This window comes from Rhinoderma darwinii, chromosome 1 (genome assembly GCF_050947455.1).
Source record: "Rhinoderma darwinii isolate aRhiDar2 chromosome 1, aRhiDar2.hap1, whole genome shotgun sequence".
NCBI classification, from domain to species: domain Eukaryota; kingdom Metazoa; phylum Chordata; class Amphibia; order Anura; family Rhinodermatidae; genus Rhinoderma; species Rhinoderma darwinii.
The window spans coordinates 451,833,605-451,850,846 of NC_134687.1; the positions used below are offsets into that span (position 1 = coordinate 451,833,605).

The following is a 17,242-nucleotide window of genomic DNA, read 5'->3' on the forward strand; positions in this document are numbered from 1 at the left end:
CAGTTTACACAGGGAGATGTGCGAACGGTAATAGTTTAGGCATTTAAAACGATACAATCAGTAGATGAAGGAGCGTTTGCTCGTTCATCTGCTGATCACTGCCTTGTTTACACACGACAATTATCGGGAACGAGTGTAAAAGGTGTAAGCTGGTGTAAAAGGGCCTTAAGCCTCACCCCTTCTAATACACACATCTTTGAGAAAACAGAGCTGTTAAAGCCCCCAACCGGCCAAGGTCCTACAATCTTTTAGCATTAGCCCCAGCAGGTTGAAAAAAAAAAAAAAAAAAAAGGGTTTGCCCTGTTCACACAGAGTTCTTTGAAGCGGAATCCGCATTTGAAAATGCGCCAAAAAAAGCCAATGGGAGGTGGAGGTGTTTTTTTCCCGTGAGCAGTAAAACCGGCAAGGGGAAAAAGAAGAGTCATGCCCTGTCTTCGGGCATTTACGTCTCTGACCTCCCATTGACATCAATGTGAGGTAGAGAAAGCGTTTTTGCCCTCGGAGCTCAACGGCCTCGGGCGAAAAACACCGCGAAGAACGCCATGCAGGCAGAATTTTCAGCCTGCGATTACAGCAAAATCACGACAAAACGCCATGGTTTTGCTGTGATTTAGCAAAACCACTGCATTTTGTGGTAATTGCGGCAATAGACCACGATTTAACCGCGCCACGTGAATAGACCTAGAGGTTGGGGTTGTGGGTCCTTTGGCCTCCTTTGCCAGCAATAATAGTAGATCAGTGACAGGAAGCAAAATGGACACCTTGAAAACTTCTATTTGCACACAAAATCCCTAAATGTGGAGATTCAATGGCTTTCACAATAAAAGATGTAGAATCTGATTTTTACAGCATATAAAAATAAGTTCTGTAAGCAGAACAGGCAGTATATCATGTGAGAATAGAAGAGAGAGAGGAGTTTTTTTCCTAGCGTCTGCATACTATACTCCAGCAGTTCAGATCGGACGATGAACAGGTAGGACAAAACTTATATGATGTTCAAATAACAGGGCAAGCTAGAAGAAAAACAACTTCTCTCCTGTTGCTACCCATCACGTAGTGATTCAAAAGAATGTCCACATGTCAGGCTCACCGTGGACAAGGATCGTGTGAATCTATACCACATCCCTGTCATACAAGAAAAAGACTAAAGCTTGATAAAATAATGCAACCAGAGAAAGCATCTCGGGTAAATCTGGCTTTAAAGTTACTCCTGAAGGAATCTCTGGTCCATATGCCCCATTAATATATATTTACACGATTCGTTCTCGCTGCGTTTTTTTGCTGAGATTTTTGTTATCAACGTAAAACCGAACCATTTTTGCTAGAGCGTTGCTGTTTTGCCAGAAGAAAAAAATAGGGGGGGGGGGGAGAGGAACAACTCATTGCAGTAACTGCCTAAACGGCGTATTCACATAACGCCTGAACAGAAAATTTTACGCTATAAAAATAATCTCATGCACATTCCTACACAGGAGACTGAAGTTCACTAAACCCAGTGCCACAGCGCTACATCAGCATGGTGCAGATGGGAAAGGAGAGCAGCAGAGCCAATGAGAAAGCTCCTTATTCTCAGCCAATGGTAGGCAGCGCCGGCGGCAAGTAAGGAGGTTTGTCAGGCAGCCGATTCATCATTTTGGTTGGGCTGCAGTGACAGACCTGGCTGAGTCAGTGAGAGAGTAATTATTTAAATTCAATAGAGTGTGTATTACAGAATACATGCTGCTAGATATATGTAGAATTCGATTGTAAGCTCCTGCGGTGCGGAACATGAGTGTAGCACACTGTCCGTGTTTTTGACTTTGTTCATTTGCATAGTCTACTGCCCTGGTTCCTTAGTGACAGATTTCATGCCTCAAGAATAGGTAACAATTTCACTCTTATGTACAGTGTCGGATGTAAAATAGGTTTAGAATTATTAAATTCTCTATTTATGCATAAGAAACATTGTTATTTATAGTAATGTTTTCACCAGAAAGGGTGAGTTTTTAACACCACGTATGCCTACATATTCATTTGAATTACATAATCCTCCTTGGCAAAAAAAAACTCCCCCAAAAATGGTAAGAGTATTTTTACTTTTTACACTTCGGTAGCGTTTGTGTGAGATTTACAGCAAGGCAAGCGTAATCTCGCGATATTACGCTGTAAACGGTCATTTAAAACGAGATTACGCTTGCCTTGCTGTAAATCTCACACAAACGTTAGCGAAGTGTCAGGATTCTGAATAGACATCATGTCCTGGCTGGTAGTGATCTCTATTCACTGTTAGGACACTTGAGTAGTGTGTGTGTGTGTGTGTGCGCGTCTGCACATAGTGATCAAGCTAGATCACTATGTGCTATGTAAATGAATGGGGAGAAGTGTATGACGCTGATTGGTCACGGATTGGTCAGCGTCATACACTTCTCTCCACAACGCCCACTTGGTCAAAAAGTAAAACACGCCCAGTTGTCCATTAAGAAAGTCATTAGCATAAAGCTAAAATAGGTCATAACTCGGTCAAAAATGATAGTTTTTCTAAATAAAAAACACTGCTGTGATCTACATTACAGCGCCGATCAGATTATGTACAAGATAGGGCACGTATAATGTGGTGACAGAGCCTCTTTAAGGCCAGGATCACACACACAGTTTTGATGCGGTTTTTGGATCAGGATTTTTTTTCTTTAGCTAAAAGGTAGTAGTGGATCTAAAAGGAAGGAAAGGTATAAAGAATAGACTGATGCATGTCTTTTCTTTTGTGTCCTGTCCTGTGTCCTGCTCAAAAAACGGATTCAAAAACTGAATGAACACTGTGTGTGTGTGATCCTGGCTTAAAGGGATTCTGTCAGCACATTTTCACCTCTCAAACCGCTATATAGTGGAGGATGATAGTGTTTTTTTAAAAAACATACCTATGTTGCCCAAGTCAGCCCATTGTGAATCAGAAAAAAGTAATTTTATTCCTCTGGTGCGCCATCTGCAAATGAGCACTGAAGAGTCCTGCAATCCAGAAAGTGGCCTTCATTCTAAGCAGATACCACGTAAATGAGGACACTTCCTGGATTGCAGGACTCTTCAGTGCTCATTTGAATACGGTGGACTAGAGGAATATAATCACTTTTTTAGTGCTCCCGACTGGCTGACTTAGGCAACATAAGTATGTTTGAAAAATCATCCTTCCATTTACAACAGTATGAGGCCGGATTCACACGAGCGTGTGCGTTTTGCGCGCACAAAAAATGCTGCGTTTTGCGCGCGCAAAAGGTCCGTGTGTCATCAGCATATAGTGCACGGCTGGGGGATTTTCGCGCAGCCGGCATCATGATGGCACTGTCTTTATGTTTTCAATCATAGTTTTGACTACTGTAGCGCGCATCACGCACGGCACCCGAAGGTTGTTCCGTGTGCCGAGCGCGATTTGCACGCACCCATTGACTTCAATGGGTGCGTGCAGCGCAAAACGCAGGCAAATATAGGACATGTCATGAGTTTCACGCAGCACACATACGCCATTCATTAACATAGGTCCGTGCGACGCACGGACGTATTATACGCTTGTGTGAATAAGGCCTTAGCGGTTTGGGAGGCGAAAATGTGACCCCCTTCCCCCTGCAGCCACTTTTGACCTTGTGGACAGAGCCTCATTTTTCAATTCTCACGTTTCACTTTATGTGGTAATAACTTCGGAATGCTTTTACCTATCCAATCGATTTGAAATGGTTTTCCCGTGACAAATTGTACTTTATGTCAGGGGTAAATTTTGTTTGAGAATTCTTTTTCTTCTTTTTTTTTTTTTTTTTTAAACACCAACATTGAGAAAATGTGCAAAAATTAAAAAAAATTCTCAATTTAAATGTATTGTTAGTCCTCCTGTTGCCATAGCAGCAGTCAGCACCGGGTGCAGATTTGGCTACAAACCACTATCGCTTTTGTAATGTACAGCTGACACAAGCTCAGATTCTGAGCCCACGCCATCCATACGACAAATTGCAGGAAGCACTAGTTTTCCATGAAACTTATAACAAATGTTTGGAAGGGGCTAATGAACATGAAGGCAAACTATAAACTATAATCTCACAATTTGTAGAAGATTTGTTTTAAAAAAAAAAAAAACAAACAAGGAAAAGGCGAATCATTTCTTCATATCCAAAAGGTGTTTATTTCCTAAGCAGTAAAACCTTCTTAATGCCCCCCAGTACAAGTCTTTTGATCTACAAATCTTTGCACTGGTTTTTTAGGAGTGGAGAAATGCTCAATAAAATATATTGCTTACCTTTTTTGTGTTTAGGCCTTGTTCACATCTGTGTTCGGGGACTCCGTCGCAGATTCGGCCGAAAATACCGGAAACACTAGCGCAGCATGAAAGTTTCCAGTAAAACCAGGGGAGACCCGACGGAACTCATTAAAGGGGCAGAACAATGGAAACAGCAATGCAGGTGTGAAACCTGCCTCAGATGTGCAGATGTTGTTGGCTTTTTTATTTATTTTTTTATTTTTGAGTAATTATCGCTGCAACAAACACTGTGGTTGGGTAAAAAACAACCAAGACGACTCTGCTTTTCTTGCTGCGACTTTGCAATACTTGAGGTACAAAAAGGCCACAAAAACGACACATGGAAATACACCCTTATTGAGTGGCCAGTGATTGTTATTTTATCTGATTAGTTACAGTTAGGGGGTCCATACACGCAGCAGCCGTGCTGGGTAGTGTGCCGTGCTGCTGAGAACTGCACATACAGTGAACTGCCAGTAGTTTTTGGCCGCGAGGTTTGAACAGGTATAGCAGATGGTTTCAATGTGCTTTATCTCTCCAAGCCACGCACCCAAAAACAACACCGCAGAATAGTGGAAAAATGTGTGATAAGACCTATGTGGTGTAGCTGCGCAGTTCTTGGCTACTTGGCACACTTCCACAGCACAGGCGCTACGTGTACAGGCACCTTAAGGGTATATTTACACATAGCAGTTGAGGTGCAGTTAAAAAAAAAACATCTGAAAAACCACATGCGCTTTTACCGCTATTTGGTGCGTTTTTCCATGCATTTGTGTTTTTTTAACTGCAACAAAATACGCACCAAATTACATGCGATTTTTCAGATGTGCTTTTGATGGAGTTTAACTACACTTCAACTGCTACACGTGAACATACCCTTAACTATTGACCAAAAACACGATCCATCTACTCACTACCAACTCTATAAGCATGCTCACCTGATTGCAGTCTTGCGAGAACTACTTGAGGACCTGAAATTTAAAATGTAAAAAAACACTTACCAAAAAAGATACGTTCTAATTGAAAATGAGAGAATAACGTACAGAAAGAACAGAATGTACAAAACAAAGTGTTACTTATTTAGATTGCATGTTAACTAGATCATCCGATAAAGTAAAAAGTATATTAGGCCCTGTTCACATCAGCATTGACCTTCCGTTGAGGGGTTCCGTCGGAGGACTTCAATGGTGACAAACGGAAACCACTTTCACCAGATCTGTCACCATTGTGTAAGTGTTCCATCGTTTTGACGGAATGCATAGCGCAGTCGACTGCGCTATTGGTTTAGACAAAACAACAGAACCCATTTACAACGGTGACAAACGGAAACCATTCGCAAAGTTTCCATCACCATTGACATAAACGGTGATACAAATGGAAGCTAAGGTTTGCGTTTGCCTTTCCGTTGAGGGGTTAAACCGACGGAAACCTCAGACGGAACCACTCAAAGGAAGGGCAACGTTGATGTGAACAGGGCCTTAGTAAATCAAAACTCCTATGAACCTGATCATTTCTTTTATTGTGAAAAGAGGTCATTGCCAGCAACAGATACATACACCGTGTTCCAAATTATTATGCACCTTGGATTTAAGTGTCATAAACATTTAATTATTAGTTTTTCAATTAAACTCATGGATGGTATTGTGTCTGAGGGTATGTTCACACGAGGGCGTCCGTAACGGCTGAAATTATGGGGATGTTTCCGCCTGAAAACATCCCCGTAATTTCAGCCGTAACGGCATGTGCAGGCGCTTGAACGCCGCGTCCATTACGGACGTAATTGGCGCTGCTATTCATTGGAGTCAATGAATAACGGCTCCAATTACGCCCAAAGAAGTGACAGGTCACTTCTTTGACGCGGGCGTCTATTTACGCGCCGTCATTTGACAGCGGCGCGTAAATATACGCCTCGTGTGAACAGACAAACGTCTGCCCATTGCTTTCAATGGGCAGATGTTTGTCAACGCTATTGAGGCGCTATTTTCGGACGTAATTCGGGGCAAAAACGCCAGAATTACGTCCGTAATTAGTGCGTGTGAACATACCCTGAGGGCTCTTTGGATCATTGTAATCAATCTCAGACACCTGTGATAATTAGTTTGCCAGGTGTGCCCAATCAAAGGAAAACTACGTAAGAAGGACGTTCCGCCTTATTAAAGAGTCTCTGTCACCACATTATAAGTGTCCTGTCTCCCATATAAGGAGATCGGCGCTGTAATGTAGGTGACAGCAGTGCTTTTTATTTAAAAAAACGATCTTTTTTCACAACGTTAGGAGCGATTTTGGTTTATGCTAATGAGCTTTCTTAATGCCCAAGTGGGCGTACTTTTACTTTCGACCAAGTGGGCGTTGTACAGAGGAGTGCATGACGCTGACCAATCGGCATCATGCACTCCTCTCCATTCATTTACACTGCACTAGCGATATAGATATATCGCTATGTGCAGCCTCATACACAAACCCTAACATTACTACAGTGTCCTGATAATGAATACACATGAAATCCAGCCTGGACGTCATGTGTACTCAGAATCCTGACACTTCTGAATCTTTTCTGTGAGATTTACAGCAATGGATACGAAATCTCGCGAGATCACGCAGCTAAACGAGATTTGGTTTCACTTGAAATCAATGGGAGGCATTTTCGGGCCGTATTTGCCGAGTTTTGCGACGCGGTTTCCGCGTCAAAAAACTCTGCAAAATACCCCGTGTGAACATAGCCTTAAAATGTTTTGATCTCTGTTGTGCATAATAATGTGAAACAGTGCATTTTCAGTTATTTTACTTCTAAAAAAAATCTGTTATCATTAGGAGATTTGTTCAATAAAATTTGCATTATACTCCAACGGTTGATGGCTTGAAGAATATACTGACTGTCATTTGCACCGACTATTTAGGAAAATCAGCGAAAAATAACATTTGCATAATAATGAATTAGAATATCAAGAAGTTAATTTATTTCAGTGATGCCGGATTTACACGAGCGTGGGCGTTTTGTGCACGCAAAAGGCACTTAACAGCTCCGTGTGTCATCACCATATGATGCGTGGCTGCGTGATTTTCGCGCAGCCGCCATCATTATGACACTGTGTTTGTAAACAGAAAAGCACGTGGTGCTTTTCTGTTTTCAATCACACTTTTTACTGCTGTTGCGCGAATCACGCGCGTCACACGGAAGTGCTTGCGTGTGCTGCGCGTGATTTTCACGCACCTATTGACTTCAATGGGAGAGTGATGCGCGAGAAACGCACAAATATAGGACATGTCGTGTGTTTCACGCAGCGGACATACGCTGAGTGAAAATCACGGACTGTCTGTACGGCCCCATTGACTAACATAGGTCCGTGCGAGGTGCGTGAAAATCAAGCACGTTGCTCGGACGTATTATACGATCGTCTGAATAAGCCCTAATTCAATTCAAAAAGTGAAACTCATATTATATAGATTCATTACACACAGTGATCTATTTCCAGAATTTTTTTCTTTTAATGGTGATGATTATGGCTAACAGATAGGGTACGTTCACACGGCTTATTTACGGACGTAATTCGGGCGTTTTCTGCCTCGATTTCCGTCCGAAAATGCGGCTCGATAGCGTCGGCAAACATCTGCCCATTCATTTGAATGGGTCTTACGATGTTCTGTTCCGGTCATTTTTTTTACGCCCCGCTGTCAAGAGGCGGGGCGTAAACAAGACGCCCGCGTCAAAGAAGTTCCTGTCACTTCTTCAGACGTAAATGGAGCAGTTTTCCATTGACTCCATGGAAAAACAGCTCCATTTACGTCCGTAATTGACGCAGCGAAAAAGCGCCTCAACATGCCATGACGGCTGAAATTACGGAGCTGTTTTCTCCTGAAAACAGCCCCGTAATTTCAGCCGTAACGGACGCTGCCGTGTGAACATACCCTTAACGAAAACCCAAAATTTTGTGTCTCTGAAAATGTGAATATTGGGTAAAAGCTGAAGATTGTAGTCTCATGGTGTCACACTCTAATCAGCTAATAAACACAAAACACCTGCAAAGGTTTCCTATGCCTTTAACCCCTTCAGGACTGAGCCTGTTTTGGCCTTCAGGACGAAGCAGATTTTTAAAATCTGACATGTCACTTTGTGGTAATAACTTCAGAATGCTTTTACCTATCCAAGCGATTCTGAGATTGTTTTCTCGTGACATATTGTACTGTTAGTGAAAAAAAAATTCTCAATTTAAATGTATCTACTTGTAAAACAGATATTAATATCACACAAAATACTTACTAGTTTACATTTCCCATATGTCTACTTTATGTTTGCATCGTTTTTTGAACATTCTTTTATTTTTCTAGGACGTTACAAGGCTTATATCTTTAGCAGCGATTTCTCATATTTTCCAAAAAAAATTCAAAAGGCTATTTTTTCAGGGACCAGTTCAGTTCTGAAGTGGCTTTGAGGGCCTTATTATTAGAAAGTCCCCATAAATCACCCCATTTTGAAAACTGCACCCCTCAAAGTATTCAAAACAGCATTTAGAAAAATTCTTAACCCCTTAGGCGTTTCACAGGAGTTAAAGCAAAGTAGAGGTGAAATTTACTAATTTCATTTTTTTTTTTGCCAAAATTCAGTTGTAATACATGTTTTTCTGTACCACTGAAGGTTTTACCCAAGAAATGTAACTATGTCTATGTCATATGTCGGAAAGGGGTTAATGACACAGTTGAAAGGGGTTTAACCCCTTCCCCCTGCTTGCATTCTGGGCCCTAATGACCAAGCCATTTTTTAAGTTTTTCCATCGTCACATTCGAAGAGCTATAACTATTTTATTATTCTGCCGATGCGGTTGTATGAGGACTTATTTTTGCGGGACAACTTGTAGTTTTTATTGGTACCATTTGAGAGAAGATGCGACTTTTTGATCACTTTTTTTTTTAAGTCAGGATTAACAGAAAACAGCAATTTTTCCATTTTTTTTAATTTTATTTTTACAGAGTTCACCGTGCGGGTTAAATAATGTAACTGCTTTATAGTCTGGGTCGTCACGGATGCGGCGATATCAAATATGTGTAACTTTTTTGCTTTATTGTGTTTTTTTTTTATAGTAAAGCATTTTGTAAGGGGAAAAAGTGGGTTTTTCATTTTTTTTCACCTTTTTTTTTTTATTAACTTTCTTAAACTTTTTTTTTTACTTGTCCTACTAGGGGACTTCACTATGCGATCCTCCGATCGCTATTATAATACACTGCAATACTTTTGTATTGCAGTGTATTACTGCCTGTCCGTTTAAAATGGACAGGCATCTGCTAGGTCATGCCTCTGTCACCACTCAGATGCGGTGCTCGCTATTGTGCACCGCATCTGAAGGGTTAAAACGGGTGAGATCGATACTAAAATCGATCTCACTCGGCAGAGCAGGGACGCCCCCAGCCCTCAGCTGCCTCTGGCAGCTGAGAGCAGGGAGATTTGACAGCTCCCTACTCTGTTTACTTTATTCTAACGCAGCGCCGTGGAATAGCGGCGCTGTAGAATAAAGCCCATTAATGACCGCCGTGAAAAGGCTAATCGGCGGTCATTAAGGGGTTAAAATTAATCCAAGACTTCAATTCCTCTTTGACGAAAGACAAAGAACAATGACAGTTTCTGTTAGAAGTTGTATCTGAATGTAGACAAATTTTTCCTGACTTCAAAAGCCACCATATCTAAGCCATTACCACCTTAATCTGAAAATGTTCAATAATATGTATAATATAATTAATAAAATGCATTTGAACACGATTTGTTATTTTTACACCTTCCTTGCTCTTCTTTTCCCCTAATTCCTTCATTTTCAATTTGGATTTTGTTACACCTCCAACTAAACCATGTTTAATGTACAAAATGAAAAATGCAAAAAGCAAAATCTGTAAAGCAGATGTAATTGAATGTTGTAATGTTTTTAGGCCTTTGCATGAAAAGTCACTTTTGAGGATAAGCACCACGACTTGACCCGAAAAATGCCAAATACCACTAAATCTATAAGTTTTAGCAACAAAGTCATAAGAACCAAACTTCAAGGCAACAAAATTTCCTATGAAATGAGACAAGAATTCGTTTTCTAGGACGAATGGTTTCCATTTTAAAAGGAGGAAAAACTGCGATTTTTTTGCTAAACTTTAACCTCAATGAGGCACGCGTTAACGTTATGAAGTTGAGCTGAAACTTTGGCAATCACATTTTCTAGCCAATTGACAACTCGGTAAAAATTCGAACATTGATTTTTTGTGACCAGCCTAATACCCTAAAACGACACGCCTCACTCATATGGTGGCTATGTTCACACGCTTAACCAAAAACTTCTGAAAATACGGAGCTGTTTTGAAGGGAAACCCGTTCCTGATTTTCAAACATTTTTTACTCAAAATCACGTTTTTCATGGCCGTTTTTCTATAGTCTGAAAAACGGCTACAAAAAAAAGTCTCAAGAAGTGACATGCACTTCTTTTTCGCGGCCGTTCTTCAAAGCGGCAACGTAAAAAAAACGGCCCGTCGGAACAGAACGCCGTTTTTTCCATTGAAATCAATGAGCAGACGTTTGGAGGCGTTCTGCTTCCGATTTTTTGCCCATCTTTCGGCCGTTCACGGCCCGAAAATAAGCCATGTGAACATACCCTTAACCTAATATGGGCCACACAAAAAATTGCATTAAAGGGTCTAAAGCCCTAGAAGCCTCCAGAATGCTGGCGAAACGCGCATCGGGTGCGCAGTATTTTTAATAATCCAATGTGTAACAATATGGCCTCTAGATATACAGTACATTACCATTTTTTATGCAGCCAACTTCACTGCCACAATCGGAAAGCTATCAGCTCTCCTTCACGTGTGCTTGCGAGGTCTCGTGAGACTGGAACGCAACCTCCCTTTGCTCTAACCTAGCAGTAGAGCCTAATTCATCGCTCACCTGCCTCACCGTTGGCGGGACCCTGATTATTTCTTCGGTGTCCAACAACGGACGATCTCTCCTGTATCACCGCCCGGGTGGCCTGTTGGGGCACCGCTGCAGCCGACTACCTGTCCGTGGGGAAACCGGGCAGGCATACACTAGCCAGAATATCTCACCCCTGTCGCCTCTTCATCCGCACGGTGCCCACCGCACTGCCGCCCTGCTGACTCAGGCAGAGCGCCTCTGCGAGGGCCTGCTGTGTCTAGACACCGGCCAACCACTTTGGATGATTGTCCTGCAACGCTGCCTTAGCTCTGCTTGCTGGGGCGCCGCTGCAACATACATTCAGTCCCAAGTGGCTGGGCACCAGCTCCAGACGGCATCCCTCACATTGCTGCTCTGCATTCCTCAGGGAGCGCCGCTGTGAGAGATCACTGCCTGGACCTCATTCAGACACTGCTGCATGCCAACTGCACGGTAGTACAGCAATCACGTCATATTGCGGTTATAGTAATAGTGACACACCATTGTTACGCTGTTTATTTTGCCCATAGGGTATGTGAGCTTGGGGGGGGGGGGGGTCACTCACACAAATCGAATAAAAGTTATCCATTATAAAGACCACATATTTTCCTCTCTACCTTTCCTCAAATTGTGCATTAAAAGGTCACATGTGCATCAGAGGAATCGTGTTACAGGGTGCTAGCTTTTAAAAGACACATTATAGCACTCATAACATAACTAATGCCTAGAGACAGCAGACCCAAAAAAAAAGCAAATCAGACCATGCATGCTGCAATAAAAGGAGCTAATGCCATGAGTTAGCAAATTATCATTAAAGAGGCTCTATCACCAGATTTTGCAACCCCTATCTGCTATTGCAGCAGATCGGCGCTGCAATGTAGATTACAGTACTGTTTTTATTTTTTAAAAACGAGCATTTTTGGCCAAGTTATGACCATTTTTGTAGTTATGCAAATGAGGCTTGCAAAAGTCCAAGTGGGCGTGTATTATGTGCGTTTTTAATACTTTTACTAGCTGGGCGTTCTGATGAGAAGTATCATCCACTTCTCTTCAGAACGCCCAGTTTCTGGCAGATCACGCTGTGACGTCACTTCCCCAGGTCCTGCATCGTGTCAGACGAGCGAGGACACATCGGCACCAAAGGCTACAGATGATTCTGCAGCAGCATCAGCAGGTAAGTAGCTACATCGACTTACCTGCAAACGCTGATGCTGCTGCAGAATCAACTGAAGCCTCTGGTGCCGATGTGTCCTCGCTCGTCTGACACGATGCAGGACCTGTGAGTGACGACACAGCGTGATCTCTCGAGAACACGGCTGTGTCTGCACTGCCAGAAGCTGGGCGTTCTGAAGAGAAGTGGATGATACTTCTCGTCAGAACGCCCAGCTAGTAAAAGTAGTAAACACGCCCCGATGTACGCACATAATACACGCCCACTTGGACTTTTACTTTTAAACACACCCACTTGGACTTTTGCAAGCCTCATTTGCAGAACTACAAAAATGGTCATAACTTGGCCAAAAATGCTCGTTTTTAAAAAAATGAAAACGTTACTGTAATCTACATTGCAGCGCCGATCTGCTGCAATAGCAGATAGGGGCTGCAAAATCTGGTGACAGAGCCTCTTTAAGTGTATTCACACTGCTTGCAGCGTACCTTGGAAGAGAATTGTAAAGCGCTGCAAGATATGTTGCCGCTATATAAAGATTATATTATTATTATTATTATGTCGTGAAGTACTCCCGACGTAAACCTGTGACGGAAGCCTCCGACCTATGCCATACCGCGCAGTGCATGCTTTTTTTGCCGGATGCCCCTTTATTGAATACCATAGACTACTATGTTTATGAATACCACCCTGAAGTACAAGGACACTCTTTTGGCACACGTCGGGTCAATAGGGGCCCGATGGACACATGATGTGATTTTACTCCAGACAAAGTAAAATCAGGCAACAGAAGTTTTTTTTTTGTCTTTTTTTTTTTACAAAAAACAAACATGCAGATAAGTTAAACCAATAGGCATCAAAACCACCACCAAAAATAGCCCACTCAAGGTAAGGGGGTTCACGACGGTCAATATAGCAAAGTGGTAAATATCAACAGCTCTTCCAATCCAGAAACATGCTGAAAAGGAACCTGCAGGAAGGCCAGCCAGCAACAGAATCGCATCTGACTGGATGGGAATTATGCTGACAGTATACAGACGCTGTCAGCATAACACTCGTCCAGTCCAATTTGTTTAAACATTATGCTAGACAGAATGCGATGTGAGAAAACGGTTCAGTAAATCTTGGATGCATGTACAATTTTCCAACTCAGTGCCCAGGTTTTAAGTTCCTCCTGATGGTGCAGATACTACGGTCAGCAGCCTCAGAAATAAAACGTCTCCTGCTTTACCATAATGGAATCCAATTCCATGTTGGGCAAGAAAAATAAGGATACATTTACATGAGACTTGATTTTTGCTGCAATTGACATAAATCGCAGCAAAACTATGCGATTACAAAAGCCATAAACAAATCATATACCCCAACAGAGACTGTAGATAAAACTAGGTTTATTTAGCTGCAATGACACTACAGTTCTTAAAGTGCACCAAAGGCTAAATTCACATATACTCAGGAGTAAATCAGAATCTAAGGGAAAAAAATGCATCACAAACTTCAGTAAAATCAGCCTTGAGCCGCATTTAGTCAGTCGTAATGCGGACGCAAGACCCAGACTACCCGCAATTCAAGTGAACCAGAATTAAAATCACCATAGAATCCCATGGTGATCAAAGATCGGTTCACTAAAGCTAGAAGTAGCCCCATGCAAGCAACCATATTGTCTAGGAAACTAGCAACTCTCAGCCGCTGACCGATTAGGAGCGGTTCACATCAGCGTTCGCTTTCCGTTCCGGGGTTCCGTCGTGGAACCCCGCAAAGGAAAGTTTGTCGACTGCGCTATGGATTACGTTGATAAACACGGAAACCTGCCGGAACAGTGACAAACGCAAACCATTAGCAGCGTTTCGGTCACCATTGATATCAATGGTAATGCAAACGGAAGCTGTGGTTTCCGTTTGACTTTACGTTGCGGGGTTCCACGACGAAAACCTCAGACGGAACCCATGAACGAAAAAGCAAACGCTGATGTGAACCGGCCCTAACATCAGTTTTTACCACAATGGTCCACCAAAAAGGTAGTCCAGGCTCTGAATATATGCCAATTTTTTTTTTATTTTTTTTTAAGAGTGGTGGATAGTTTGTGATCGATTGAACACGATAGATTAGATACTTGTTGTGTTCCATGTCAGGGCTCTCCTTCTCTGCTCCGGCCTTGGCGCTACACTGAAGTCTGACACACACATTGTAATCTCTTGTGTGTCATATTCAGCGCAGCGCCAAGGCCGGCGCCAAGAGAGAAAGAGCCCAGAAGGCAGCTGCTGTCCACTGACCTCAGATCAAATCTTCCAAGCAGCCATGGGAGCCTGAAAAGACACCAAACACTAGCCCTAACTTCAGGGAGTAGATCGTTTTTGGCACCTTTACAGCTACCAAATACCAGCGCCACACAGGCCCCCTTCTAGGCAGCGCCACACAGGCCCCCTTCTAGGCAGCACGCCCGCCCCTTCTTGTAGATAGAGCCACTGTAGCTCCCTGAAGGAGCGAAATCCCCCTTTGGATACCGACAGCTGACATCCTGCTATAACGGCGGGGACCGAAGTTAGCTTCGATCCCCACCATTAACCCCTTAAATGCAGCCGTCAAAAGCGATCGCTGCATTTAAGGCGTTTGCAGCTCATCGACACCCCAGCAATTAAATCGCCGGGGTGTCGGTGGCTCCAATGGCAACCGGAGGCCTAATACTGGCGTCCCGGTGTGCCTAGCATGGAAAACTTCCAGCCCCCGCCCAGAGAAAGGGCCTAAAAGGCTTCTGTACCCGCCGGCAAGATGGCGTCGGCGTCATCAGATGTATGTTACAGCTGACATCCACCTGTAACGGATGGAACCGGAGCTAGCTCCGATCCCTGCCATTAACCCCTCAGATGCAGCGATCGCTGAATCTTTGTGGTTGCTAGCAGATCGCCAGCTGTGCCCTGCAATCGCACGACTGCGGACTGCTATTATGACACCAGGAGACCTAACAATGGCCTCCTGTTTGCCATTACGGAAGCCGATTAGGCCCCGCTCGGAGGCGTAGCCTAATCGGCTTGCTGTCAGTGAATGACTGACAGATCTAATACATTGCACTACGTAGGTAGTGCAATGTTTTAGAAAAAAAATCTGACAGTTGGACCTTCAAGTCCTCTAGTGGGACTAAAGTAAAGTGTAAAAAAAAAAGTGAAAAAAAAAGGTGGAAAAAAGTTGTAAAGAATATAATAAAACGTTTTAAGTAATAAAATAAAACACAATCGCCCTTTAAATAAAATAAACCATACATATTTGGCATTGCCGCGACCGTAACGGCCTAAACTATATTATGTTATTTATTCCACGCTGTGAACGGCGTAAAAAAAAAAAAATGGTACCAATAATAACTACAGCTCGTCCCGCAAAAAAAACAGCCCTCATACCACTACGTCTATGAAAAACTACAATTAGTTATGGCTTCCATAAGTCAGGAAATAAAAAAATATGCGGTTGTACAGATCAGAGGGGGAACATTTCATCTTTTTCAAGAGGCGATTTATCGGGGCCATAAAATTAGGGAACCAGGAAGGGGAGGGTCCAAACATATCTGCTAGAAGTGAGGGTGTCCGTATTATACCAGGACAACACTTCCTAGCAAAATTCCCCAAACTGCAAAGGTGCGGAGTGTGGACCAAAAGGGGGATAAGTAAAGACACCGTTTATCAGTGCGACACTGACCTGTGCAGAAATTATTGCTTCACAGCGTAAGGGGCTTATTCAGACGAACGTATAATACGTCCGTGCAACACGCGTGATTTTCACGTGCGTCGCACGGACCTATGTTAGTCAATGGGGCCGTTCAGAAAGTACGTGATTTTCACGCAGTGTGTCCGCTGCGTAAAACTCACGACATGTCCTATATTTGTGCGTTTTTCGCGCATCACGTACCCATTGAAGTCAATGGGTGCGTGAAAATCACGCGCAGCACACGGAAGCACTTCCGTGTGACGTGCGTGATTCGCGCAACAGCAGTAAAAACTATGAATGAAAACAGAAAAGCACCACATGCTTTTCTGTTTACAAACATAAAAACAGAGTGTCATAATGATCACGCATCATATGCTGCTGACACACGGAGCGGTTATGGACCTTTTGCGCGAGCAAAACTACGCGTTTTTTGCGCGCGCAAAACGCACACACTCGTGTGAATCCGGCCTAACAAATATCTATGGATTATTTTATGGTTTACCCCATTATTATACCACCTGACTAAGCCCCGGATATACTCTGCCCGGCTTACATGTACCCCCCTATTATTATACCACCTGACTATGCCACTGATGTACTCTGCCTAGCTCACATATGCCCCCACATTATAAACTGAAATACCAGCAATACTCCAAACAAAACTACCACCAAGCAAAATCTACGCTTCAAAAGCCAAATGGCGCTGCCTCCCATCGGAGCCCAAACAGTAGTTTACTTCCACATATATGGCACCTCCATACCCGGGAGAACCCTTTTAACAATTTTTGGCGTATGTGTCTACAGTGGCATAAGCTGGGCACGACATACTTGCCACTGAATTGGCATATCTGGGGAAAAATTTACATTTTTACTTTGCACCATACGCATCGCATTTACTTGTCGAAAAAACCTGTGGGGTGAAAATGCTCACAACACCCCTTAATAAATGCCTTGAGGGGTTTAGTTTCTAAAATGGGGTCACTTCTGGGGGGTTTGTTTTATTATTTCCCATCTGAGCCTCTGAAATTGTGAACCAATTATGTGTAAATCGCCAAATTAGGCCTCAATTTCGCATGGTACTCGCTCACTCCTGAGCCCTGTCAAATGTCCATGCAAAAGATTAGGGCCCCATGTAGGGTGATTCTAAAACCGGGAAACACAACATAATAATTAATTAGAGAGCTGTCTTGTTATGGTGGCACAAGCT

At 42.9% G+C, this 17,242-nt stretch overlaps 1 protein-coding gene across 2 annotated transcripts in view; it reads right to left on the reverse strand.

Moving 5' to 3' along the window:
- DGCR2 (DiGeorge syndrome critical region gene 2) overlaps positions 1-17,242 on the reverse strand; it is an 89,722-nt gene that overhangs the window by 46,570 nt on the left and 25,910 nt on the right. The window contains exon 2 of one of the 2 annotated variants that reach the window (XM_075832216.1): positions 5,194-5,226. The exons of the other annotated variant lie outside the window; for it this stretch is intronic. Within the exon in view, the coding sequence (XP_075688331.1) occupies positions 5,194-5,226 (33 nt within the window). The remainder of the gene's footprint in view (positions 1-5,193; positions 5,227-17,242) is intronic. 2 annotated transcript variants of the gene reach the window in all.